The sequence below is a fragment of the Chiloscyllium plagiosum genome, unplaced genomic scaffold (assembly GCF_037043375.1).
Source record: "Chiloscyllium plagiosum isolate Xiang-an unplaced genomic scaffold, Cpla_swu_hap1 HiC_scaffold_19, whole genome shotgun sequence".
Classification (NCBI taxonomy): Eukaryota; Metazoa; Chordata; class Chondrichthyes; order Orectolobiformes; family Hemiscylliidae; genus Chiloscyllium; species Chiloscyllium plagiosum.
This window is the reverse complement of record NW_028270157.1, coordinates 49,740,074-49,766,542: the sequence shown is the minus strand read 5'-3', so window position 1 is coordinate 49,766,542 and position 26,469 is coordinate 49,740,074. Positions and strand designations below refer to the sequence as shown.

Here is a 26,469-nt window from a genome sequence, read left to right as displayed (position 1 = left end):
GTTCATATAGAATGAAATGTCTGAAAGCTGGTCATTAATTAGCTTGCTCATTTCAGGATTGCAGGAGTGAGTGTTAAAATGAAAAGAAACTAAATTTTGAACATGGATGGAGAAGTAGCAATGTCAGGAGGGACTCAGTTGAGGTGAAAAAATGAAATAAATTTGATGCCCAACTGCAAAAAGTGTTTTATTCTTTAATTACAATCAGCTGGACTAGAAATTAATGATTACAGTACTCCTTTTCAGCCAGGATAGTTCTTTATTCCCTGTTGGAGAAACTGAGATTGCTATCTGAGCAGGTAAGGTTTAAAGGAACTTTTACTAAAAGGTGCCCAAAATTGAGGTTTTGGAAGAAAGAGGAATTGTTTTCACTCAGGAATGTATCACTTATTGAAGGATACAAATGTAAGAAAGAAACAGAAGGGAAATAAGCTGATTTTCTGTTTAGCAAGTTATGATCGAGCATACATTTGTGTAAATGGGTGATGGTCCACAATTGTCATTTTCAAAAAACAGTTGAATATATACTTGAAATGGAGGAAAAGCTGAAAGACTGTGGGGAAGAAATGCGATTAGAACTAAATAGTTTTCTGGTTCTTTGAAAGAGCTGTTTTGTGCCGAATGGTCTCTTTCTGTACTGTAAAATTGTGCACTGCTGATCAAAATAGAGAAAGCAAAGCAATTGTGAATAAACGGCAATAGAATAGGATAATGACAAACTTATTGTATCTATCAGGACTGTAGAAGTTAGAACCAGTAATGTGGTAGAACAGACATTTGTCAAATTTCAGTTTTGTAGTGCAGTTCGCTGGTATTCCACTCTGTCTGTTGGAATGAAATGCTCATAGCATAGTGACAATCAGTTTAGCCAATTACAAGATTTGGAATTTTTTTCAAAGATCCTTTGTTACAATTAGAAGTTGCATGTTTAAAGCAATAACCTGTCACCTTTACCATTTGACCTCATTTGAGGACCAAAGAGTCTTAGCATTTGCTTTGGAATTTGACTTTGTGTGCCCACAGTTTAACCTCATGTGTGTATGCACCTCTCATCTGTTCAGAACACAAGTTGAATATTACAGCAGAGAAATTTTTGTATATCAGTACTTTTAAACTATTTTTCCAAGGATTTGATGTTTGGTGGAAAGGGATACTTTTTAAAAGTTTGGTAAATTGATCTTAAGTAGCTTTTTACTTCACTAAAATGGTTAATATACTGAATGATACTCATGAGACTAAAATGTAATGAGCTTTCCAGGTAATAAGCAAAACACCTCACACATTGTTTTGGAAAGAATCCTTTATTTACAGACCAAGCTGACATATATAGAACATTTCTCTTGTAGTGAAATGTCTCACGGTACTTGCCCAGTGTGTTATAGGAACGTTGGAAATAAATGCAGGAGTAAGCATTGGAACCCTTGTATCTGCTGCACCACTGAATGAGATCATGACTGATCATGATCTACCTCAATCATTTTCTCATTGAGCATATTAACACATTTCTAGATATTAATGACTGAAGTTCCACCACATTCTGAGGTAGGAAATTCCAAAGATTCACTGCTTTGTAAGTAAATAAATACAGTATAACACTATGCCACACAAGAAAATATAGGGATTGTTTTTCTAGTGGCCAAATAGTTGTTTCTGCAACTGACATGAGAGTTGTGCATTGGAACTCTGGAATCCATGATGTAGCAGTCTCTGAGGGAATGCCCTGTAAATCAAAGTTTATGATGGCTAATTCCCCGATTCCTGGGACACTCTGAAAGTATCCATTTAAATCAGAAATTTCAGAGTTCCCCTCCTGTAAGTTAATAACTACTCAGGAAAAGTTAATTACTAAAAACTGAATCTAACTCCTCGTTGATTGAACTGATGCCAGCTTTGCTTGCCCACCCCAGGGCCCAATGCAACCTGTTGCCACTACACGCTGACACTGGACATGACACCAGATTACAATGCAATGCTATTGTTGCATTTCTGTATTATAAACCCTAGGAATTCTGTATTGGGCAGTGTAAGGTGATTTCCACTTTAGAAAGAAGGTTGGAGCCACTGATAACAGTGCTGTCAAGATTTTGAATTTGTTACCCTATCCACAAAGTTAACAGTCATTGCTGTGTTTTTTCTATGAAATTGTACGTTTGTTTGTCCATACATAAAGTTTGTCCAATAGGAAAGATTTTTTAATTCATTCTTTTGATGTGGGCATCACTTGTCAGCATTTATTGCCCATTCTTAATTGCTCTTGAGGTGTTGGTAATGAACTGCCTTCTCCAACTGCTGAAGACATTGAAGTTGTAGTTCAACTCTCAGTGCTGTTAGAGAGGGAATTCCAGGATTGTGAGCCAGCAACAGTGAATGAATAGTGATATAGTTCCAAGTCATAATGTTGCCAGGCTTGGAAGGATATTTGCAGGAGGTAATATTCCCATTCATCTGTCTTTGCTCTTCTAGCCGATAGAGGCTGTAGGTTTGGAAAGTGCTGTTGATCATTTCAGAGTTAATGCAGTGTATTTTGTCGATGGCAAACGCCACTGCTGTGCATTAGTGGTGGAGAGTGAATGTGAAAATGATGGATTGGGTGCCAATTCAGGGGTTTTTTTTTTGACCTGTTTATATTTAGCTGATTGTGTGTTTCTGGAGCTATAGCCATTCTAACAAGTACATAGCGTTCCATTGCACTCATAACTTGTGCCTTGTGGGTAGTGGACAGGTATTGGTGAGGCAAGATATGCATTAGAATTCTCAGCCTGTGACCTCTTTGTAACCACTACATTTATATGGCTAATCTAATTCTGTTTGTGTTCAATGGTTGATAATGGGGGAATTAGGTGGTGGTAATGTCATTGAATAAGCAGGGGCAATGGTTTGATTCTCTCTTGCTCAAAATGGTCATGGCCTGGCACTTGAGTGGTGCAAATGGCACTTGCCACTTGCAGTTCAAGACTAAATATTGTCCAGATCTTGCCTATGAATATGAACTGCTTTAGTATCTGAGGAGTCATGAATGGTGCAGTTTAATTATTTATATTTGAGAATAGAATGACTTCAAAAGGAGGTTTCTTTCATTGTAATATTGGCTCCATGTGATTCTTTTCATTTTCAGTTATTGGGAATTTTCTTGTTTCTTGAACTTGTAGAAAAGTTTCAAGTGATATTTAAAAATATTTGATAATGTAAATCAATGGTCTCTGATCATTTTATGCACAATTTTCAAATTTAACTGCAACCTACTGCCCACCCCAAGAGAAAAGTGTAGAATAAACAGTTTATTTTTAGGGCTATATTAATCTGAAACCAAGAATATATAACTATTCATTTTTTCCTCATCCCAGTGTCAGACCGACTTGGTGAGTAATGATAAACAGACAACATTAAGGGACAGAGAATGGTGATCTAAAAGTAAATCAGAGAAGACTAGAGGATACAAAACAAATAATGTGACAAAACCTAAGGCACTGCTTTTGAATGCATATAATGTTCAAAACAAAATGAACTAATAGTAAAATTTGAAATAAGTAAATATGATCTCGTGGTCAGTACTGATACGTGGATTAATGGATATGTGACATTTAGGAAGGACAGGAAGCTAGGGAAGGGTGGTAAATGGGCTAAATCGAGGAAACCAGGATATAGAAGCAGTCTGGGTAGAAATGATAAAGTTGAGAGGAATGGTGTGATAAGCACATGGTAGGGCAGTGCATCAAGGGAAAAATAATGGGATGTTGTCAAAGGGTATAGTGCTTATCATGAGGGATTTTAATCTACATGCATCCTGAAAAAAATCAGATGGGGGAAAAAGTAATGTAGAGGAGAAATTCATTGTTCAAGACAATTTATTCGACTAATGTGCTGTGACATTAGCCAGAGAGGAGGCTACACTGGATTGGTTGTGACCAGTATGGTAGGATTAATTACTGACTACTACAGTAAAAGTTCTTTTAGGTAGTAGCAACCGTGGCAATTGAGTTTTGCAATCAGTTTAACGGAGAGAAGTGTGGGTCCAAGGTTGCTATTTTGAATTTGAGCAAGAGCAGTTTAGGTTAAGGGATAAGTCAAGAGAGACAGTGGAAAACGTATTCCACAAAGTATAGAGTAGATAGAGTCATACAGACTCTATCATAGAGTCTGCAACAGACCCTTCGGCCCAACTTGTGCGTGCCAACATGTATTCTCAACATTCCAAGAAATCAGAAAAATTCTAAGGGATTGACCCACCACCCATGGTTAACCAAAATAGTCAGAGACATATAATTGTGTAAAGCTAGGTGGCAGGTAAAACTGTTAGACAGAATATTAAAAATAAGGAATTACTAAAAGACTAATAAGGAGGGTAAATTAGAGTAACATGAGAAGTTAGCCAAAAATATAAAAACAAACAGGAGAGGTTGAAAAAAAGAGTTAATGAAATGAGTGTTAATCGTGTAGAAAATGAGTCTGTAGAAATAATAAAGGAAGATAAAGAGATAAGAGATGAATTGAGTAGATATTTTGAGCCAGTCTTCACTCGAGGGTACAAGTAGCAGCTCGGAAATAGCTGGAAATCATGAATTGAGAGGGAAGGAGAAACTCAAAATTACAAATAGCAGGAATGTAGTTGTTGGAACTATGTGTTGAGATGTCCCTGGGGCTTTCTGTACTGTAGAAATTACTTAAAGTTGCTCTTTCCCCTTATGCCCCAAATTCCCTCAGATCTTATTCAAACAGAAATGGTCACCAAAAAGAAGAGACTGTTCACCTCCTTTCTTTCACCAAATTCCAGTTACACTAATGCAACAAAGCAGCACTCCAGTGCAGAGAAGGTAGCATTGAATAAGGTTTCCTTTTTTATGGTCCCAAATTCAAAGGTTTCTGAAACCATACTTGCAATTTGTTTGGCATGCGTAGCTTCGATATTGGATGTGAGGTATGGCAACTATCCCTGTAACAGCATTTTCTTCGTCCTGCACAGACCTTTTAGATAAGCAGATGAATAAAGAAAATGGAAGATTACAGAGAATAGGCAGAGGAATAGGAGTAGCTAAACTACTGTTTTAGCGAGTCCACATGGATGTGTTTGCCTGACTAGCCATCTACATCTCAAGTATTGTAACATGCTGGCTTCACACATCAGTTTCTGGTGTGTTTAGTATTCACTTGTTTGCATTGCCACCATGGAACTGGTCTTGCCCAAAGCTGATAGTCCATCTGAATAAAACTGAAACATAATGCAACAAGATAGTAAAATATGTTAAGGTATGTACTTTTCTGTAGCTGCATGGTTTTTGGAATAGAGGTCACTTAGTGGAATGGCGATCGATGTGTGGGAGGATGGTGAGAAAGATTGTGAGATGCTCATAAAGGAAACATGGGCTAAGACATTGACCAGTTGATTGTGTTCTACACATTAGAAACCACTATAGATATGTATATCCATAATGCATATATTTTAATATATAAACCTTTTTATTGCTGTCATCTATGTACTACTGTTTTTTTATAGTTAAGGTCTTTTAATAGCCGCCTCTGCTGTAATAAAAAACTTGTGTTTTATACAGAACTTCAATTTCTTCTGCTTGAAGATGGAAAAGTTTGACTATTTCCTGGTACAGTTCTGAGTATTCTATTTTCACATACTAATGGCATTTCCACACTAGAGAATCTAATCTCAATTTCAGATTTATGTAGACCAGATGTCTACATTAGTGAAAAGCAACTCAGTCATTGCCTTTCAAAAATCAAGGGCACCTCACATAAGCTAATTACTGTAGCTGTAGTCAATTATTTTCCTTGTTAAGGGTATTTTCTGTTAACTTTTGGTGGTACTGAAAAACTTAAACAAAGAAGGCTCATCAGGTTTGTGTGTGAGCGTCCAGCTGCCTTAAAGTTTATGCTAGATGCAAGTGACCAGCAATGTGCCACAAGGATCGGCGCTGGGTCCACGGTGTTTTGTCATTTACATAAATGATTTGAATGTGAATACAGAAGTTATGGTTAGATGACACTACAATGGGTGATGTAGTGGTTACAATAGGATCTTGATCAGATGGGTCAATGGCCCGCGGATTGGCGGATGGAGTTTAATTTAGATAAATGGGAGGCAAACCGGGGCAGGACTTACATAATTAATTATATAATTAATAGGAGAAAGTGAGGACTGCAGATGCTGGAGATAAGAGTCAAAAAGTGTGGCATTGGACAAGTACAGCAGGTCAGGCAGCATCTGAGGAATAGGACAGTGGACGTTTCAGGAATAGGAGAGTGGACGTTTCTGGCCTAAGCCTTTCATCAGGAATGTTGGGGGAGCGGGGCCAAGGGTGCTGAGAGATAAATGGGTGGGGGTTTTGGGGCTGGGGGAAGGTAGCTTGGAAAGTGATAGGTAGATGAAGGTGGGGGGTGATGGTGATAGGTTGGACTGGATAGGTGGGACAGTTCAAGTGGGAGGTGCCGAGTTGGAGGGTTGGATCTGGGGTAAGGTGAGTGGTAGGGTGATGAGAAAACTGGTGAAATCGACATTGATGCTGTCTGGAGGACGAATGCCTCATCTTCTGCCTTGGGACTCACCAACCACACAGTATCAATGTTGATTTCACCAATTTTCTCATCTCTCCTTCCCCCTACCTTATCCCAGATCCAATCCTCCAACTCGGCATCCCCCTCTTGAGCTGTCCCACCTATCCATCCTCCTTCCCATTTATCCACTCTGACCTTTCACCATCTCTCCGCCCCCCCCCCGCCCAATCTTTATCTACTACTTTCCTTCCAAGCTACTTTCCCCAGGACCCCCTCCCATTTATTTCTCAATCCTCTTGGGCCTGTCTCTCTTCCCCCACCCACCTTTTATTCCTCAGCTCCCTTGCCACCCTGCCCAACATTCCTGACGAAAGGCTTATACCTGAAATGTCGACACTCCTGCTCCTTGGATGCTGCGTAACGATCTGTGCTTTTCCAGTGTCACACCTTTTGACTTGTATAATTAATAGTTGAGCCCTGGGGAATGTTGCCAACAAACAGATGCAGATGCATAGTTCCTTGAAAGTGGAGTTGCAGGTTGATAGGGAATGAAGAATGCATTTGGTGTGCTTCCCTTTATTGTTCAGTACATTGAGTTGAGCTGTACAGGATATTGGTGAGACCACTTTTAGAGATGAGGTGATTGCCTAGTGGTATTAACACTGGACTCTTAATCCGGAGACTCGAGTAATGTTCTGAGGACATAGGTTTGAATCCCCCCATGGTAGATGGTGGAATTTAAATTGGAATTTGTAAACAAAATCGAGAATTAAGTGTCTAATGATGACTGAGTTGTTGATGGACAAACTCATCTGGTTCACTAATGTCCTTTAGGGAAGGAAACTGTCATCCTTACTTTGTCTAGCCTACACGTGACTCCCAGACCCACAGTAAAATGGTTGACTCTTGAATGTCCTCTGGGTAAATAGGGATGGGCAATGCATGCTGACTTAACCAGTGACACCCTCATCCCTGAAAGAATTTTTTTTAAAAAAGTGCTGCATACAATTCTATAGGGAAGATATTGTTAACTTGAGAAAGTGCAGAAAAGATTTACAAGGATTTTGCTGGGATTGCAGGATTTGAGTTATAGAGGAAGGCTGATCAAGCTGGGGCTGTTTTCCCTAGAACATCAGAGGCTGAGGGGTGACCTTATAGAGGTGTATGTAATCACTCGGGGCATGGATAAGGTGAATAACCATAGTCTTTTTTTATTTGGATGGGGGAGTTTAAAACTCGAGGGCCTAGGTTTAAGGTCAGGAAAGATTTAAAAAAAAGACCTGAGGGATAACTTTTTCATGCAGAGGATGGTGCTGGTATGGAATGAGCTGCGAGAGGAAGTGGTGGAGCTGATACAATTACAACATTTAACGATGCATGGGTATATGAATAAGAAGGGTTTCGAGGGATAGGTTTGTGTATGGTAAAAGGATACTTGGGAGCTAAAATTTATAGTGAAGGAATTTGTCATATCCATTTTAAAAGCATTGAATTTAATTTTCTGTAATCAGCATCACATTTCCCAGAGCAACAACAAATAATTTAAAAGAAAAAGAAAAATGCTGCATGTAGCCTGGGTGGACTTATAACATTTTACTGAAGCAGTAACAATTTTCTAAGAGGGGAAAGATATGTATTCAATGTGAGGTAATCCCTCAATTCTTGAAGTACTAACGTTCTGACTTTAGTTGTCTGTTTTCCTCCTTTTTCTTTTACTGTCACAGGCTCAGCATCGTTTCACTGTGCATCAGAGCAAGTGACTTTTAAACTTGGCGGCAGAAGGACAAGGTTTCTGAGTACGCCCTGTCTGGCTCTTTGTGTGTAACACTTTTATTCTTTTCTCATCTGCCTTTTTCTTCCTTTTCCCCTGCATAAAGCTTTGCTGCTATTGTTCATTAAGTTTTCAAAATTTCAGTCACCTATTTGAAGTTTCCATATGGGGCAGCATGATAAATTTAAAAATTCAAGAAATCAAATATATACTGTTAATTGACTAATTTCCAGTGAAGTTTGAAAGGAAAAGTGAAATATATTAAGAAAGTGATTTTGACTCAAAAGGTTGCCACCGACCAACATGATTGTGTATTGTGTGATTGCATTTATATCGAATGTACACGCCTGTGCACATGCACACTGTTTGAACTCCTATTGCGAGTTAAGTATTTCAGTCCATATTTACATTTTTGACCACATCTGGTTCTCCAAAATTAAAAACCTGTTAATTGGAGAAAAAAACAATCTTTTTGCTTTTAGGGGTGCTTTTACAAAATAAAATTAGGTAGAATATTTTCTTGTGGTGGAAAATGAACTCTGTTACACAGTTTCACTATTTGTTATCACTATGTTGAGAACAGTAAATTTGAATGGCTGCGATGTACAGTTTTCTAATTAATCTTCCATTTTGTTTTGGCTGCATGTTGACTTAAGTGTTTGATCTGCAGGCGCAAATGAGCAATGTCATTTTAACAGTGGTAGGCTGGACATTGTTGAACATCTGCAGCCATGATGGAAAGTTGCAAACTTGTGTAGAACAATTAAAGCTACCTGTTAGTGGGAGGAAAAAAAATCAGTACATCTAATTATTATTGCAGTTATGATTGGACCCTACCCATAGTTATTACCATTACTCCTTCATGTACAAGTTCAACAGAAGTAACTTATGTACGTACTTGAATATGTATCGTATTTTCTTTAAAATGAGGAAACCTTTAATTGCTTAAATGCAGGTTTTTGATGTAGTTTTAATTTGCCTTGTACCCATCCTGTTCCTTCTGTTTATTTTGTCCAGTATTCAGCATTTGTTATTGATAGTGTGGAGTGTGCAACCTCTCAACTATCAGGTTCACTCCAGCATTGCTGTTGCCTTGAAAACTGGCAGCTTAGCAGCTAACTCATTCTTAGATTATAGGTTAGTCAACAGGTGTATGACTAATAATGAACTAACTGAAATATCTGTGTGAAATTTCAGTGAAGTTATACTTGTGCAATTGTTATAGAGATTGCATTTTAAAGTCTTGATGCAGGTCAACATGCATGCATGCAATAATACCCGCTTATAATGGTCATGACTATTTTTGATAGCCCTTTAAGTCTGCATTCGTTAACTCAATTAATTCATTTTGAATGGTGTTGATTTTTTTTAAAAAGTCGGATTTTTATATCATTATATTTGTGTTTTAACAACAATCAAATATTTCCTTGTTTTTGAACTAAAGAATCCCTTGTCAGGAGTTGTGATCCCAATGTTTAAGATGGAGTACATAGCAAAATAGTGAAAAATATCAAAATCTTGTGGAGTAATGAGTAATAGATTCTTTCCACTGATCAGTTACCCAGCCAAAGTAAAACCTTTACAAAGTAAAACAGCCTAGCCACTCTTATGGTAATTGGTAACCTTTCAACATAGCAACTCACTTTTTCCATTCCTGTCCTGAAACTTTTAATAGGGGAATTGAGCCATTTTTAAAAAATGCTCCATGCATTGCATGGCATCTGTTTTATTCAAATGATTTTCTGACAGGCTTGCTTGACATCATCATAAGAAATGTGGGTGTATCAGTACAGAAAAAGCCTCCTTGTCCTTAATTCATGCCAGGTTTTCAGTTTTACAGTTAATAGAATCTGAAAATATTCAAACTGCAGTATGCATTTTTCTAATTGTGAAAACTGAAAATTATATTGTTGTTAAAATGACACCTTGGGCATTCCATCTGCCAGTGGTCAATCTGATTAAGTAAAACATGCCTGATCTTTTTAGAAAGGATTTTATATATTTATACCATAGTTGTGGCTATGGAACTGTGGCATAATACTATAAATGTTCTGCTTTTTCACATCTCACTGGACTATTTTCAATTTGAAAAAATGGCGATACTGAATTGGATTTGAAAATTTCAAGATCTTCCATTTCAAGCCTTGTACCCTTTTTATAAATCCAGCGCACCATGTAGATTCACGAATCTTTTGTCAAAATAGTTCAACACTAGCTGCCTATAACTGTCCAGCCCATATTGAACTGTTCTTTAGCCTGACTGTCATATGATCATCAAATTGATGCTACTTTGTATAGTCCATTCCGTTTCCTCCCTCCATTTATTCTTCGTTATCACTCGCCAAATAAATGCTCCTGAAGTGTCCGTCCTTTATGTCACCAAGCCAATGAAAACTTCATGTGGCTTGAGTGTGTTGTTGTAATGTGTTTGTAATGTGTTTAGCTGATGAACATACATTAAAGAAATGTTGACATCACTTTTGATCACAACTCATGTTGTGGAAAGTTATTTTGAAGCAGCAAATAAAAAGACATTATGCTTTTACATAATTATTGCCATATACCTTACACATAGTAGGTTATACCAAAAAAACCCCTTTCCATAGTGTCCTCCACAATAGATTTCCTCGGTGATATTGAATTCAAGTGCACTTCTCACGGACCTACCAGTACCATTCAGAAGCAGTCCAGTGATAGCTGTGCCAGAGTGATTTTGGGTGGTTGGGAGAATTGACTTTACTGCTTGACTTGGTTTGTGGTGGAATGTTCCAGTCATCATCCTGATTTGCCAAAATATTTGAATCCCACAGGCTGGTATGGATGCAGGTCCAGTGGACTTTATCTCTGCTAAACCTAATGCATGTCAGTTTAAATGTTCAGCGAAAGCAGCATGGCTTCCTGCGAGTTTACATCTCATGGAAGTTGTTTGATTACAGCTTTCTGACTGTTGTGGTCTCTGTTTTTTTGATTTTTTTTTTCCCTGTCCAGCAGCTCTGTGCAAATGATTTCATAGTATAATTGTGTGCTCTGGTTATTGAAGATAATTTGAATTTACATGTCTTCATAAAAGTGCATAAAAATAGGCTGCCTATCTTTTTAAAAAACATTCGGATGATCTAGAATAGGCAAGTTCGTTTTGGAGCATGGTTAAAATGCCCAGTCATAAAAGTGACTGTTTCTTCTGATTTTATGCTACTCCATCAGCAGTATATTTAACTCATGCATATGAAACATACATTTTTAATTATTCTTGGCCTGAGACAGATTGTGAAATTACTTTTTATTTCCTGGTAATAGTTTTTAGTTTCTCGTCACCGTCTCAGATTGTTATAGTTGAATTTTCCTGGCCCTATAGTTAGGAATGCAGATTTTTAAATATTTTAAAATGTATGTGTTAAAACCTTTTTCTCAGCTATGTTGTTTGGCACAGCAATCCATTAAGCTGTTAACATCGGTTTCATGAATTGTTATTAGTGTTTTTTTGATAGAATGTCACTTTTACTTGGCATATGTTAGTTTATCACCAGGTTCAGAGAGCACACCTCTTCATTGTGTAGTATTATAGCACAGGGATAGCAAGCCAGACCAGAACAGGCTCAGTTGCACTGGATTTGGAACATGGTGAAATGAAAACATTTGACCCTTAAAATTGATTATTTGTTCCAAACGAGACTTTACAAATCAGTTAATCTTGCACACCAAGTATATAGCTTAAGAAAAATTAACCATTTATTATTTAGTGTAGCTTAGAACGTAAATGAATTACAAGGCAATGTAATTAATATGTATGATCCAAGCCCAATCATCTTTGATTATCAGCATCTCCCCACTCATCCATAGATAGTTAAGGGATAGATTTTAAAAAAAGCATAAATTGTCATTTCAATAAATGGCTTCAATGTGAATACCAAACCTTCATGAAATCTGATGGGTTTTATTACGTGCACATCGGAATTCAAACAGGATGCAATCCTAAGTCACTGGTCAATGCTGACCGCTTCCACAGACCTCCAGAGACTTTTTTTGATTTCTTTTGGACTGGTAGTCTTTATTCAGGACTTTCAACGGGTCGATATTTGGAGGTTGGCTAAGGAGTGCAAAACCAAACAATCTAGTCCTGCAGCTTCCAAAGCATCCCTTTGCCTTCTGCCCCAAAACCTAGTCAGAGTCAGTTCTCCCTTCGTTTTCTCTTTCTTTGTCGACATTCTCTGTGGTTGGCTGGCCAGTACCTGTCCCCTCTTCCTTCCTCCCCCTTCCCCACACCATTAACTGATTTGAGCACACAACAGCTCCCAGTCCCTGAACATAACATGTAAGTACTGGTTCATGTTTAGTTTTTTTTTTAGAGAAGTACTTAACCTGCATCACCATTCCAAACCAGTTCCCAACTGCAAATATCAGTATTTTCTCTTTTTTTTTAAACCAGCTGCTGCTGAAAGTTCAGAGTTAAATTCTCAACTACAACTCCGTTCCAAACCAAAGAGGAGAAAAATAAAAGTAACTATGGTTTAAACAGTGAAAAGTGCAAAATTGTCAATAGTTTTATGTAATATTAAGTTGAGCAATATTAGAAAGATCTAATATTGTCCTGCTTTGCTACACCTTTCATGGGAAGTATTACTGGAGATCCTCAAATATTATGCATCTTGCTTTGTCAAATACTCTTGTTCAATCTCCTGAGGGTTCACACATGCTTGCTTGCAGGCTGCCTGGCTTTCTTATGCACTCAATTGAAATAATGTGACTATTTAATGGCCTTAATTATAATAGATGAATCTTATCTTTTGCCTCTGTGTGATAGCTTCTCTTCCAAACATTTGGGTCAGGAACTGCTTAGAGCCAGAGCTGGTTGTGTCACTACATTCCCTTCTGTAATTGAAATGGAGGAGTTGAAATCCATACTCGGACAGGATCACTTTTAAACAACAATGCAATATTATTTTCAGCAAGTATAGCCAGTTATTTAAAGTGACTTGCATACATGTTCATATCTTATGACTGATGTTGCTAAATTTGCATGATTACAATCCCAGGACGAGAAAATATGCAGCATAGGAAGAAGGAGAAGCTCGCTCTGGTTCCTGTCCCTTTTCTGCGGATTGGAATGAGATTGTACCTTTAATATACATCTTACTCTTCCAAATAACTTTATTTCCTGACCTCCCCACCCCAAACTTATCATTCACTTTACAACATTTAAGCAGTGATGGAGAGGGAAAATAAATCCTGTCCAAAAAGATTTATGTGACCTAATCATTTTATGGTGCTGCAGAGCAGTTGTGTTCCAGAGGAAGTTGAGACACTTGAAATAAATTAGATATAGGAAAGAAAGAAGTGTATTTATACAATAAAACTATAATTTAGAAAAACTAGATAGAGGCAAATTGGATTTCAAAACAAATTTTAAAAATGCTTTTTGCTTTCTGTCTATGGCTTCAACTTTGTAAATATTAACTAGTTGCAGTTCAAATGTCTAAATCACATTTTGGAATATATTATGAGAAACCAGTATCCTTGCTTTTTTTTACTGAAATTAATGAATGGTGATCAAGTACCAAGTTAGTGAATTTGGAACATTGAGTGCCAAAGGATAACAATTTACTTCCTCTCTCTCTTTTGTTATACTGCAATGCAGACCAGTATGAGGTCACACTAATCAGTTCAATTGATATTAATGTACTTTCTTCCGTTCTGTATGTTTCTCTTCTCCAAGCACTTTTCTTTATTCTTTAGGGAAGATGGTGAAAAAAGTCTGCCCATGCAACCAACTGTGTAGTAATTATCCTTTTCTAACATTTTACTTGCACAGCATGTAACACATTAATATAGCATCGTCCTTGCATCTGATTTTAGCATTTAGGCTTCTCTGTCTTATTGTTTTTGAAGTTTCTACTGCATCTCTTAAAGTTTAGGAAGGCCAGTAGTTCTGTAGAAATTTTATTCTTTTGTAAGTTTGATCTGAAACTGCGTCCACATCAACTTATAATAAAATTTGCTCAGTTTTAGTAGTATGGGAAGAGGCTCATGGAGCACAAGCATCGGAGACTATATGGTGCAAATGGCTTATTATTGACTTATTAATTTTATGTGGAGTCATGCAGCATTGTAACAGACTCTTCGGTCCACCAGTCCATGCAGACCGTAATCCCAAATTAAACTAGTCCCATCTGCCTCTGTTTGGCTCGTATCCTTCTAAACATTTCTTATTCATGTACTTATCCAAATGTCTTGTCAATGTTGTAACTCTGCCCATTTCCACCACTTCCTCTGGAAGTTCATTCCACACATGAGCCACTCTTACATTTTAAAAAAAAAAGTTGCCCATGCCCATGTCTTTTTAAAATCTTTCTCCTCTTGCCTTAAAAAATGCCACCTTGTCTTGAAATCCCCCACCCTAGGAAAACAAAACCTGCCATTCACCTCATGATGTTACAAATTTAATGTAGATCTACAAAGTTAGTGTCTGAGGAAAAGCTGAAGTGTAAATCATTGAGACACCCTGGGTCCAGATTTTGGACTGCATATTCACAGGCTGTTATTTCAGAAAGGGAAGCCTCGTAGATTGACTTCTGGTTTCGAAAATATTTTGTGACCACAAACCAAACAATCTTTGCTCACAACAAATGCATTGAGTGCCAATGGTGCATCAGCTGGAGACTAAAACTCATTAAATATCAGAGAACCAAATTAATTGAGTTCATGCAGCAGAGTAACTTAAGTAGACTGTGAACCCCTCAGTCATAATTAGTGGCATATTTCATGAATTTAAAGCAAAAGTTTGAAATTTCCTTTCCTTGTGGGGCTGCTATTTCTCTGTTTAACTGGGCAGCTATCAGAGACCAAAGAACCTATAATGCTAAAATGAGTTGTAAAGATAGCTTTGATTTTTGCATGTTCTAAGAGCTGGTATAAATAATGTCAATGTGAATAGGTTCAGCAATTTTTGTTGTGATGTTTTCTGGATGCAATGCATGCGTAAATGCAGTGTGGCCTTTAACACATTTTTGAAGACTGCGAAACAGCATATGAGTACTGCATGAAGCCTTTATTAAATGGATTAAACACATTTGCTTCCTTTTGTGTGTGTGTGTGTGTGTATATATATATATATATATATAGTAAATATTTTCCATAACAGTCTTGGACAACTTCTAATGCATGCAAAAGTGAGGTGCATGTTATGAATATAATTTGTGGAAGATGTGTGCACCTTGTTCTGGGCTAATATTCTACATTTGTTGTTGATCCATTGATGAATGATTTTTAAAAGATATTTATTGAAAATTGACACACCTCTCTGGTTGATGTAACTCAACAGCAACTTATAAAACTGCTTCAGTGTACAGAGATTTCCCAAGACCATTAAATTCAACATTTAAATAGTGTTACTCTTTATTTGAAATTGAGAATTTTCCGTTTCATTTGGATCATAGATTCCAGTAACTTTGTTGTTTATCACAAGCACACAGATAAATTATCATAAAAAGAGGTTGGATCCAAATATCATTAAAATCATGAATTACATAGCTGCTTTTGTGTAGAAAGCTTAATGCTAACAAATTTGTAGTTGGCAGCTTGATTTGCTTTTCTGTTTTTCTAGGAACAACCAGCACAAATGCGGTAAGTGGAGTTGGGTCGTTGGCTCAGCAACAACAGCCAGCAATAACGAGCAGAAAAGGCACCTTCACAGATGATTTGCATAAGTTAGTGGACAATTGGGCTCGAGATGCTATGAACCTCTCACAGAACAAGCGTGGCATGAAGCAACAAGGTCAACAAGGCCAGCATTACTCTGAAGTAAGTAAAGTCTGTGTCTTCGTGGTCTATGTTTTTAAACTTCATTTAAATGGCCCTATCTAGTCAAATGTTGAGTATTTTACTGTTAATCAGGACTCTCTGCTTGGAGAAATTATTTCTCATCTTTTGTTTGAGTCTTCAGATGTGTTTTCAGTTCCAGAATGCTCAGCTTTGTGCATTTCTTCAGCTGTTTTAAGTGGTATCATGAAGTAATCTTAACACTTCATCTGAAATACCTATCCTGAAATGGAGTGTAGACTGTTTATCACATTTCAGAAATTTAATTAAGCAATTTGAGTTATATTTTTTCGACAGGCAATAACTATTCTGCATTAAGTGTGGCCCCAGTTTGAATTCTGCAGGATCCTATAAACAGTCTTGAATGCATGACTCATTGGTCTATTTTTAATTACATAGTTTGAAGCAGGAATGTTGGCTTGGATGCAAATACTGCCATTTTAGTCTTCAGTAATTTTGTGTATTTCTGCTAGGAATTGTTTCTAATTAGAGAATTAAAGGGATGTTTATTAACAACATCATGCCATATGAAGGCCTTATTGAACAATCATAATTCAGGAGAAAATGTTTGCTTCATAGTGAAGAAATTTTATCCTTTTGAACTGTTAATTGTATAATTGTTAAAAATTATTCTTTTGAGGGGGAAAAGAGAACCAGCATCTATATGACCCTACAATTGCAGTGATCCTATAATTCCATTTCTGTATGGCTAATGGTGGTCTTTCATAAACTTTTACAGACAATGCCAAGGAAATATTCAGCACCAGGTCAACTTTGTGTCTCCATGACAAACTCTGCTGCCTCAGTTGGCTCCTTGGGCCCTTTCAGCAAGACTCCTATCTGCCAGTATGGTTATCCTGGAACACCTTATGGTGCCCAGTGGACTGGAGCACCACCCCAACAGCAACCAAGCATTATACCACCACCACCAGGCCTCCAGTTTCAAGCAGTTGGCTCCACTTCACTACAGAGTTTTCCCTTGGGCACTTTGCAGAAATCTGTCAGCAATCCTTCTGGATCCAATCTTAGGACAACGTAGATGTATAATTCAAATTCTGGATAAGTGTGATCAATAGACTGAGTGGAATTCAAGGTTTAATGGCCTCTGCTGATGTTGCTGGGGATAGGTCATAGAGTTTTAAAGCATACAGATGACTGACACTGCTTTTATATACACAGCATCATTTGAGAGCTATTTTACTAGTTCTGTTTCAAACAGCGTTCTGTGTGGACATATATTTACCCATCAGTTTTTGATGTTCAAACACTGTGATATATAAATGTTGTTGGACAACAGTAGTTAAAAGTGGATTTAGAGGGTTTAAAGTTTAAAAAAAACAAAAAAACTAAAGCTAGCTATAATCCATACTTATCAGAGACACTTTAATTTCTTTGTTACTTTATTGTATTAGGTAAATAAATGTGAATGTAAAATTGTATAAATGTACTTGAATACCCGTTTTTCCCAGTATGCTTGCTGGATTCATAGTGCCTTGTATTGTGCTTCTGACTTGTCTGCAGGAAAGCACTTAGTGTCCCCAACAGAAAAAAATAAAGAGGAAGAGAGCAAGTGAAAGATGGAGTTGTGGTAAAGTAGATAGTCCATGCTTGTTCTTCAACAGAACTGATGTCATTCACGGTGACTGAAAAGCATCCATTCCGTAAATCAGTTCCAGTTTTTTGTCTTTCCCTCTCCAGTATTATTCAGTTAATTAAAACATGGAGTTATCAAAGGCCAAAATATTAATGGTTAAAATTTTCTCCTGCAAATTCAAGTTCTGTATTTTCCACAATATTCAGCAAATGCTGTTAATTCCAGAAATGCATTAGAAATGTTTATTTTCCACAATATTCAGCAAATGCTGTTACTTCCAGAAATGCAACAGAAATGTTAAGTTGTTAAGTGTTGAGCAACTTCAATTTGATGTTGAAGTGACAAAGTCTAAAATGTTAGATGAGTTGTTATTGCTATAAAGATTGCTGGTGCAGATTGAATGCAGCATGTGCATGCCCTTTAAGGCCAAACTGTTTTACTTTTCTTTGTGCAATACTGAATCTGTGAACAAAATTAGGTTCTGTAGTGCATTTACCATTAATATTTTTGAATGTCATTGACAGTTGCAGTGTATCGACCATTATTTGCTTATTTTTAACTATATCGTTAATCCTCCAATTTACTTTAATTGGAGGTGGTCACTATTAACATAATTTGTGAATCAACACAGGCAATTCTTAAGTTGAATGTATGGGGAAAATGAAAAATTATGGAACAAACTTAGTAAGATAAAGGAAGGCCTCTTACATTCTACCAGATTTTACCTGATATATCAGTCTGGTGCATAAGTGAACATAAATTCTCAACTTCATATTTTATATTGAGTAATAACCATATTTAGAACACAAATGAATTGAAATAAATACAAATCTTAAGACTGTTTTGACATAAGATTTGCATTTTTCTTTTACAGTTTTCTCTTAATGAAAAGAATGCTGAATTAAAACACAATCTTTGTGGTAAATCGTTTCCTGGAAGAAAAACTACTTAGATTTGAGTCTGTGCCTTCTTTTCTCCCCGCAAGAAGGATACTTTCCCTTTCCTGTTTCACATTCCTATCCAAACCTCAAGTTTTTTTTGTTTCACCAGGTATTTGCAGAAAAATAACTAGTAAAGAGCTGGTTGAGGGAATGCTTTTGCTGTTTTCTTTCTGATGTAGAGAATAAAATGACAAATATAACAACATCTGGATGTGAAGGTTGTTTTTAAAAGATATTAGTTCTCTGACTTTATCAAAGAACTGCTTAAACCCTGCATATATTGTTACATTTTGCAGGTCAGCACTTTATTTTGTTTAAGTAAAATTGAAGAAAATTGCACCATTTTTCAAAAAATCTTTTCAATAAGAAAAAATGGTTAGTTCTGCTGTAACTGTTGCAACAATTTAAGGAACTTAAAAATGTCTACTGAAACATCTTTTGTAGACTGTTGCTAATATGTGAGCCTTAAACAATGTTGAATTGAGTTGGGAAGCTTAGAAGTTGAAGTTGTAGAAGTAGTCAAACTGTAACATATTATTCTTAAAGAAAACTCTTGTTTGAGATGCGCAAACCTTTAAGCAGAACATTCATTGAAAGAAGGGTTCCCTTGTACAAATTACTTGTAATGAAGAACACACTTCTGTCTTTCATGAGGCTTTGTTTAAAAAGCAAAACTTAAAGAATTATTGTGTAATATTATCGATGGTTGAATGTGTAATGGTATTTTCTGTGTTACCTACGGGGGGTTTTACTTTTAGGCAGATAGACATGATAATGAAAAGCTTTTATTTTTCTTTCTGTCTTTCTTTTTATTAAAATTTGAACTGGTATGGGGACCGTTTCTTTAACTATATCTTCTATCATATGCTTCACGATATGTGTTGTGGATTCCTTACTTTAAAATAAAGGAAAACTTGAGGAAAAACAAAAAACAAGTACTGCAATCAGTATTACTCCTTAGACTGCAATAAACTGTGAAAAGTCCACACAAAGCATTGCATTTTATTTTAGTAGCAAGTAGCTTTTTAGATATCAGTTGGGTTACCTAACCTTAGAAAACGCTAGATGTTCTGTGAAATTGATGCTATTTGCATGGGCTTGAGGAGGAATCTCAAAATTACTTCAGTTTCTCAGTGCTCCATTTCCTCTTATTTCTCCACACTGTTCCTTCCCTTCTCCAAAATGTATTGGAGGTTGAATGATATGCAGTAATTAGTGTTGGGATCTTGTTGGAGATATGATGTTAATGTTTGTTTTTGATTCCTGTTTAAGAACAGGCTGACAGTTACTTAAGTATGCGTATGCTATTCTTATCTGTTGAGATGCATAATCTTATGCAGTTGATATATTCTGCATTCTTGATCTGTAGTTGAGAATTAACAACATTCAACATAAATTGAGACCCTGATGCGTTTTGCTTTTTGAGTGTATGCATAATTTTCCTCTTATTTCAGACTTTTTAATATCGTGCAAAAAGCTGGATCCATTTGCCATTTCCCTCCTGTGGAAAGCAGTTTAAAAAGTGTACAAATGTTATAAATGCTACTGACTAGTGTTAAATTATTTTATGTAATACTCTTGATCCCTCTTCCCCACCCCCCCAAACTGTACCCTGCAAATTGCCATCTTGAAATGACTGAATTTTCTATTGCTCTGAAGTTCAGTGACTCTCCTGGAGATCTTTCATTATTTAACATAATACACTGTAAAGAAACGTGGGGATCATTTGCAACATGAATTGTATGTTTGCACTAAATAAGGGTGTTGAGCTACATGTAAGATTGCGCTTTGCGCTGAAATTTGTTACTTCCTTTGTAGATTAACTGAAATCATTCAAATAAAATAATTAAAATTGCAAACAAATCTCTCTCTATGTTTCTCTCTCACATAAAAGGCTGTCTAGCCTGCATGACCTCAGCTTGTTTTTATTAATTTTAGTTCTGGAGACTTTTGTGGAGGGTCAGTACAACTGATGAGAGTGACAGTACTCTGCATGTGTAATGGACCAATACCTCATCACAAGTGAAAATCAATGTATGAACTCAATGCACACCTGTAAGTCTTGTTGATGGCATTTGGTGTTGCTTCTATTTGAATATTTTCAGTGAGTTGAACTTAATTGTATAGAACTTTTACCTTGTTGAGAACAAAGTATCTCATTTCTCAGGATTACTTCTGCATGACAAAGGCAAGTGAATCCTCTTGGTTTCTCCACCCTGCTGAATCATCCAGTAATTCCTTAAATATTTCTGGGTTTTTACCTTTGTCTTAAAGATTATATATTTTCCCAGTTTCTTCTGAAAGTTACGAGCAGACTACCACCCTTGTGATTTGTACTGAATTGTTCAGTTATGCACTTCAACATTTACTGGTATGCTTACTGCGGAGACTGTTCAGATACTTGGGTTTCTTTGTTCATCAAAAAATGCTGTCTCAGAACCACTTCAGTGTTAGATCTCTTAGCTTTGTGCAATGCACTACACTTTTTGGCATAACATTCATCTGACATTGTTTTACCCACTTATATAATATGACTAAGATTCTGTCATTTTTGAAATGCTTTGGATTGTTGCCCTCCTATTTGTCAATACATTTATTTACATCATTGATTTTTGTGAGAGCACAGGCCATCACAAGGTATGAGTACTGAGTTGTAAAATGTGGTGCAGGGGGCACTGATTTTTAGTTTCTTCAGCCTCCAGCTATTTGTGGTGGTTTGAGGTTATAATATGAACTGGTAGATGATTGTTTTGTAAAACTTTAAGATTATACCCCTCTAAATGCTGGCATTGGTTTAAATCAGTACTAGATAGTTAGTTAATGCAATACTTATCTGTAATTTTACTATGTATTTAGATAAGTTGACTGAGCTTTCTAAACCGAAACTTACCTAATACAGGCAGTGCTAGTGGGTGGAATGTCACCCAGTATGACCACATTTGCAGTGAATTTTTGCAACTTGAGAAGCTTTGTCTGCGAGTTGATGAGCTGAAGTCCAAGCTTCAGACATTGCAATGCATCAGGAAAGAGGAAGACTGATCTGGGTGCTCGTTCCAGGAGGTCATTGCACGATTTAGGCAAGTTACTTCAGATTTCATTTTGTGGTCAAAGACGGGAGCATGTAACTGAAATGAGGTAACTTATCATGGCTTCATAGTGCACAGAGCCATTCAAGCTAGGTGGTTTAAAAAAAAGACTATCATTTGTGTAAAGATTGGACATTGTTGCTATATTTTTGATTGTGGACTGAAATGGGAAAAGTGTTAAAAGTCAAGGATTGTTAAAGAATTACTGCACTTCGAGAAGGTAGTGACCTGACACTCATTGTAAGTGCTATTTACACAGCTATTGGTTAAAGTAGTTGGATAAATGGGAGTTGGGAGATTTGGCTGGCAACCAGTAGTTGATTGGTCTGTGAAATAGTGAGTAGTCATTAACGAAAATGGCCGTTTACCTACCAGCAGGGGTTACCTGTGACTGTCTTTCAGGCAGCTGAATAACTTGGGTGTATGAATATTTGGAGCAGAAACTGTTGAATCTCTGAAAGGAAAGAGCTATTCTGCTTTCTAAAAAGCATTTCTTGTTTGAAATAGCCAGTTTATTTTCCCCCATCAGTTGCTATAAAGGCATCTACATATTTGTCAACCAGTAACCTGCTGCTACCTTTAAACAAGGTAGAAGAAAGTTTGAGAAGCAGGTCCTGGGGACTGTTGCTGAACAGAGACCTGGGAATGCAGGTTCTAAGTTTCTTGAAATTGGAATCACAGCTAGATAGGATAGTGAAGACTTATGATATGCTTGCCTTTATTGGTCAGTGCATTGAATATAGGAGTTGAGGTCATTTTGTGGCTGTACAGGACAGTGGCTAACCACTATTGGAATACTGCATGCAATTCTGATGTCCCTGCTATAGGAAAGATGTTGTGAAACTTGAAAGTTCAGAAAAGATTTACAAGGAAGGTTTGAGCTGTAGGGAGAGGCTGACAAGGTGAGCTATTTTCCCTAGTGCATCAGAGCTGAGGGATGACCTTATAGAAGTTTATAAAATCATGAGGGGCATGAATATGGTAAATCAGCAAGGTCTTCCCTGGGATAGGGGAGTAAAAATCTAGAGTGTTTAAGGTGAGGGGGTAAGATATAAAAGGGACCTAAGGAACAACTTCCTCTTGGCAGCTCATTCCATACACGTACTACCCTCTGTGCGAAGAAGTGGAGGATGTAACAATTAAAACATCTATAAGGCATCTGGTAGGGTATATGAATAGGAAGGGTTTATTTGGATATGGGCCAAATGGACTAGATTTATTTAGGATATCTGGTTGGCATGGATCAAAGGTTCTGTTTCCATGCTGTATATCTCTTGACAATGCTCTGAGTAGCAAATCCTTTGCCTAGGGACCACTGAATTGCTTTCCCAATCTTGCCCTCCACTTGTAAGACTCTTGTTTTTTTTGTAGGCCCATCTGTGGGTATAGAGGAGGGTGGGGTTATGAGTGAGTTAGAGTTCTAACTAAAGTGAAATGTCGATTCATAATTATCTCTAAATGAACAGATTCTAATTAGAATGAATAATTTTTATTAAGTGTAGAAATTTAGTCCATGCTTCCATCAACCTGGATTTAGAAGTCAGGTAAACTGGGGAATTCTGTCTTTTAAAAATCTTAACTTTTGTGATAGCTCTGAAAACAATGGGACTTGATTTCCAGTCTGCTATTCCAGTGAGGCGTAACATTAGGGAAAGAGACATAGTCCTCTGTGGACAACAGCTTGAGTCCCAAAGGTGATGTTTCTTATCTGGTGCCTGGATGAAGGACACTTCAGGGTAGGTAGGGAAAAGACAATTCTCATGGTCAATGTGTTTACCAGTAAATAGGACAGACTAAGAAATAAGTTTGACTGAGAGTACAACCTTGTAGGGATTAAATTTAAAAATCAGAACAAAACTGGTAATTGCTGGATTATGCCTGAGAAAGTTGTAAATGAGATCAAGAGACTGGTTTTGATTTATGGGGCACTACTACCAGTTTGAGTGAAGCAGTAGTACTTTCACTTGAACCTCACTGGTATACCATAGAGCTTGAAACTAAAGAGTTGGGCATGGGTTTGTGGATGAAAGAATGGCTCTGAAGGTTATCTTAACACTGGTTTATCTCCATACATGCTGTTAGACCTGAGATTTTCCATCAATTTCTGTTTGTGTCAGTCCACAAATTAATGGTAAGCAAAGCTTTGAGATAGGAGCATTTTTGACTATGTAACTGGATTCTCCTCAAAATGTGATGTTTATGGAAAAAAGTGACAGTACATTTGTTCAGACCTTACAATGACTTCAGAGTCAAATATTCTGATGCAGGAGGCCTGTTTGTACCTGTATTGACTTGACTTTGAATGGTAAAAGGCATTGAAAAATGTTCGGAGTTCTGGAAAAACTTAATCTTCTGCCTAGTGTGCTTTCTTCATATGAATGCAACACAGCTTGCCATGCTGTCAGTACAGTTAAACATCCCTCTTTGCTGCAGTGCAAAATTCCTAGTCATCTGTACGGCTATGAGGCTTCAGTTCTGGAAGCAGACAGCTGAGCAGGTTTACATTTGATGATCTCTTCAGGGTCATTGTCTCTGGAGAGTCCTCAGTTGAAGAATGTACTGCATCTGTCAGTTCCATTGTCTAGAGTGTGGTGATGTCCATCTTGCTATAAGGTTCCTTTGTTGCGAGTTAAGGTATAGCTTCCATACCTCCATCACCATGAAAATTAGGTTGCATTTTTTTTATTGATGTATCAAACACTTATGATCAACATCAGCTTCTCTCTTTTGTTGTTATATTCTAATCGCTCCTGATCCATTGGCTGGAATAATGGGGCAGATAGCTGCAGTGATGGTAAACCTCCTTTTCTTCTGTTGATGCACTTATCCACTTTGCAGATTCACACCTCAAATGCTGGTGGTCATCCTAAGCTTCATACTGTGTGGGAGTGTGAAAATTTGCAAAGCAGCATGGCAGCCTGAACATTCCCAGCTTTTTAATGTCATCAATCTCGATACAACCCATTTGCAGTTATTTATGCTTTGCATTTCATCTTTAAACATTGAGATCTGTGTGTCTTGCACATGGGTCACTGAAAGCAACCATGCAGGTACATCAAACAAATAGGAAGGCAAATGGCAAATCGATCACCTTTACAAGACTGGTTAGAACTCTTACTGTAGCTGCACAGGGCCTTAGTGAGACAACACTTCACGCATTGTAGGTAGTGTTGGTCTCCTTGCGAAAAAGGAATGCAGGGGAACCTCAATGATCCGAAGGACACGGGCAAGGGGATTATTTCGTTCAGCGAATCGAATTCCAGATAATTGAATGCCAGAGTTATACCATAGTTAACCAAGCATCGGGATCTTGCCGGATAATCTGATATTCGGATAATTGAGGTTCCTCTGTTTTTGCTATGGAGGGAATGTAGTGAATATTCAGACTGCTTCCTGAAGTGACAGCCTTGTCATATGAGGAGTGTTTCGGTTGACTGGGCATAAATTCACTGTCTAAAATAAGAGGAATTCATTAAAATATTAAAGTTTAACAGGGTTGAACAAATTGAATGTAGAGATGGTGTCCCATCTCAAGCCAAACTGTTGACCATTTTGAGGAAGAGCTGATAGAGACCCTGTGAAATTCACTACTGCTCTAACAGAAGCTTATTACTGACCATATTTAATAAATAAATAAATTTTCTGAAGCCTAAAAATTGCAAAAGGGCATTTGTATAGAAGATCAGCCATGATCATGTTGAATAGTGGAGTAGGCTTAGTTTATTCTAGTTCCTATGCTTGGTAAAACAAACAGTCTGGTTCATCAGGGTTAAAACCGTCTCTTGGTGCCTACTTGTTTACAACATTCTCTGCTCAAACAACTTAAACAAAGTTAGTAGAATTGCTTCAACTTTGGAACAAGCACTTATTCTCTTCCACTACCTTGTTTGAGAGAGCACCTACTTGTCAAACTTAAGATGTTCACTTTGTGTTTCAGAATAGTTAATAAACCTGTGATGTCTGCTTTTTACTTTGCAGCATTCTTTTCCACTTGGTGTATCAACTTCTCTTCTTTCTCATAGGTGTAACCATACTTCCTGACTTTGCACACTAGATGCCACTTATCCACTCCACCCTCCTCTCAGCCCTATCACCCTTACCCCCACCCTTACTATCTACCTATCGCACTCTCAGCTACCTCCACCTTTAAAAATATTACATGACCCTGCCTCCACTGTCCTTTTGGAGGTAGAGTTCCAAAGTTGTATAACACTAAAAAGATTGTCCCTCACCTGTCCTAAAACTGCAACTCCTAAATTGTAAAAACAGCATGTCCTCGTTCCAGAAGAGTGAGTTTCCATATAAACCTTGTCAAGACCATTCACAAGTATTTCAATCAAGGTACCCCTCACTCTGGTAAACCCCAGTGATATTAAGTCCAGCTTGTCCAGCCTTTCCTCATGAAGAGAACTTGCTTATTCCAGGTATCATTCTCGTAAGCCACCTAAACTGCTGTCAACACATTTACATCCTTAGTAAATACTAACAACTTCTTTAACCTGACTGGGTCAGTATTAAATTTACTACCTTTTTGACATCATAACAGTGGAATGTATGTATAGTGAGCATTTTTAAAGTCTACAATTCTGGCAATAGGTCATAGAACTTGAGTTAACTCTCTTCCAGATTTTCCCTTTTTCCAGATTTCCAAAATATACAGTACTTCTTCTGGTATTTGGATGAGTACATATCAGTTCCATTCTTTTCGAAAGCCAAGAAAAGGTTAGAGAGGTTGGCTTTGCCTCAGTACAGTTAGCAACC

General features: G+C 37.2%; 1 protein-coding gene across 5 annotated transcripts in view; it reads left to right on the top strand.

The window, feature by feature from the left end:
* The window catches only part of LOC122559582 (serine/threonine-protein kinase WNK1), a 153,396-nt gene extending 132,911 nt beyond the window's left edge, over window positions 1-20,485 (top strand). For 3 of the 5 annotated variants that reach the window (XM_043709299.2, XM_043709300.2, XM_043709298.2), the window contains 4 exons: window positions 8,226-8,318; window positions 14,006-14,047; window positions 15,873-16,069; window positions 16,827-20,485. In XM_043709299.2, coding sequence (XP_043565234.1) covers window positions 8,226-8,318; window positions 14,006-14,047; window positions 15,873-16,069; window positions 16,827-17,126 — 632 coding nt within the window. In that variant the 3' untranslated portion in view covers window positions 17,127-20,485. The remainder of the gene's footprint in view (window positions 1-8,225; window positions 8,319-14,005; window positions 14,048-15,872; window positions 16,070-16,826) is intronic. The other 2 variants (XM_087997339.1, XM_087997340.1) reach the window with 2 other exon arrangements.
* Window positions 20,486-26,469: the final 5,984 nt, after the last annotated feature.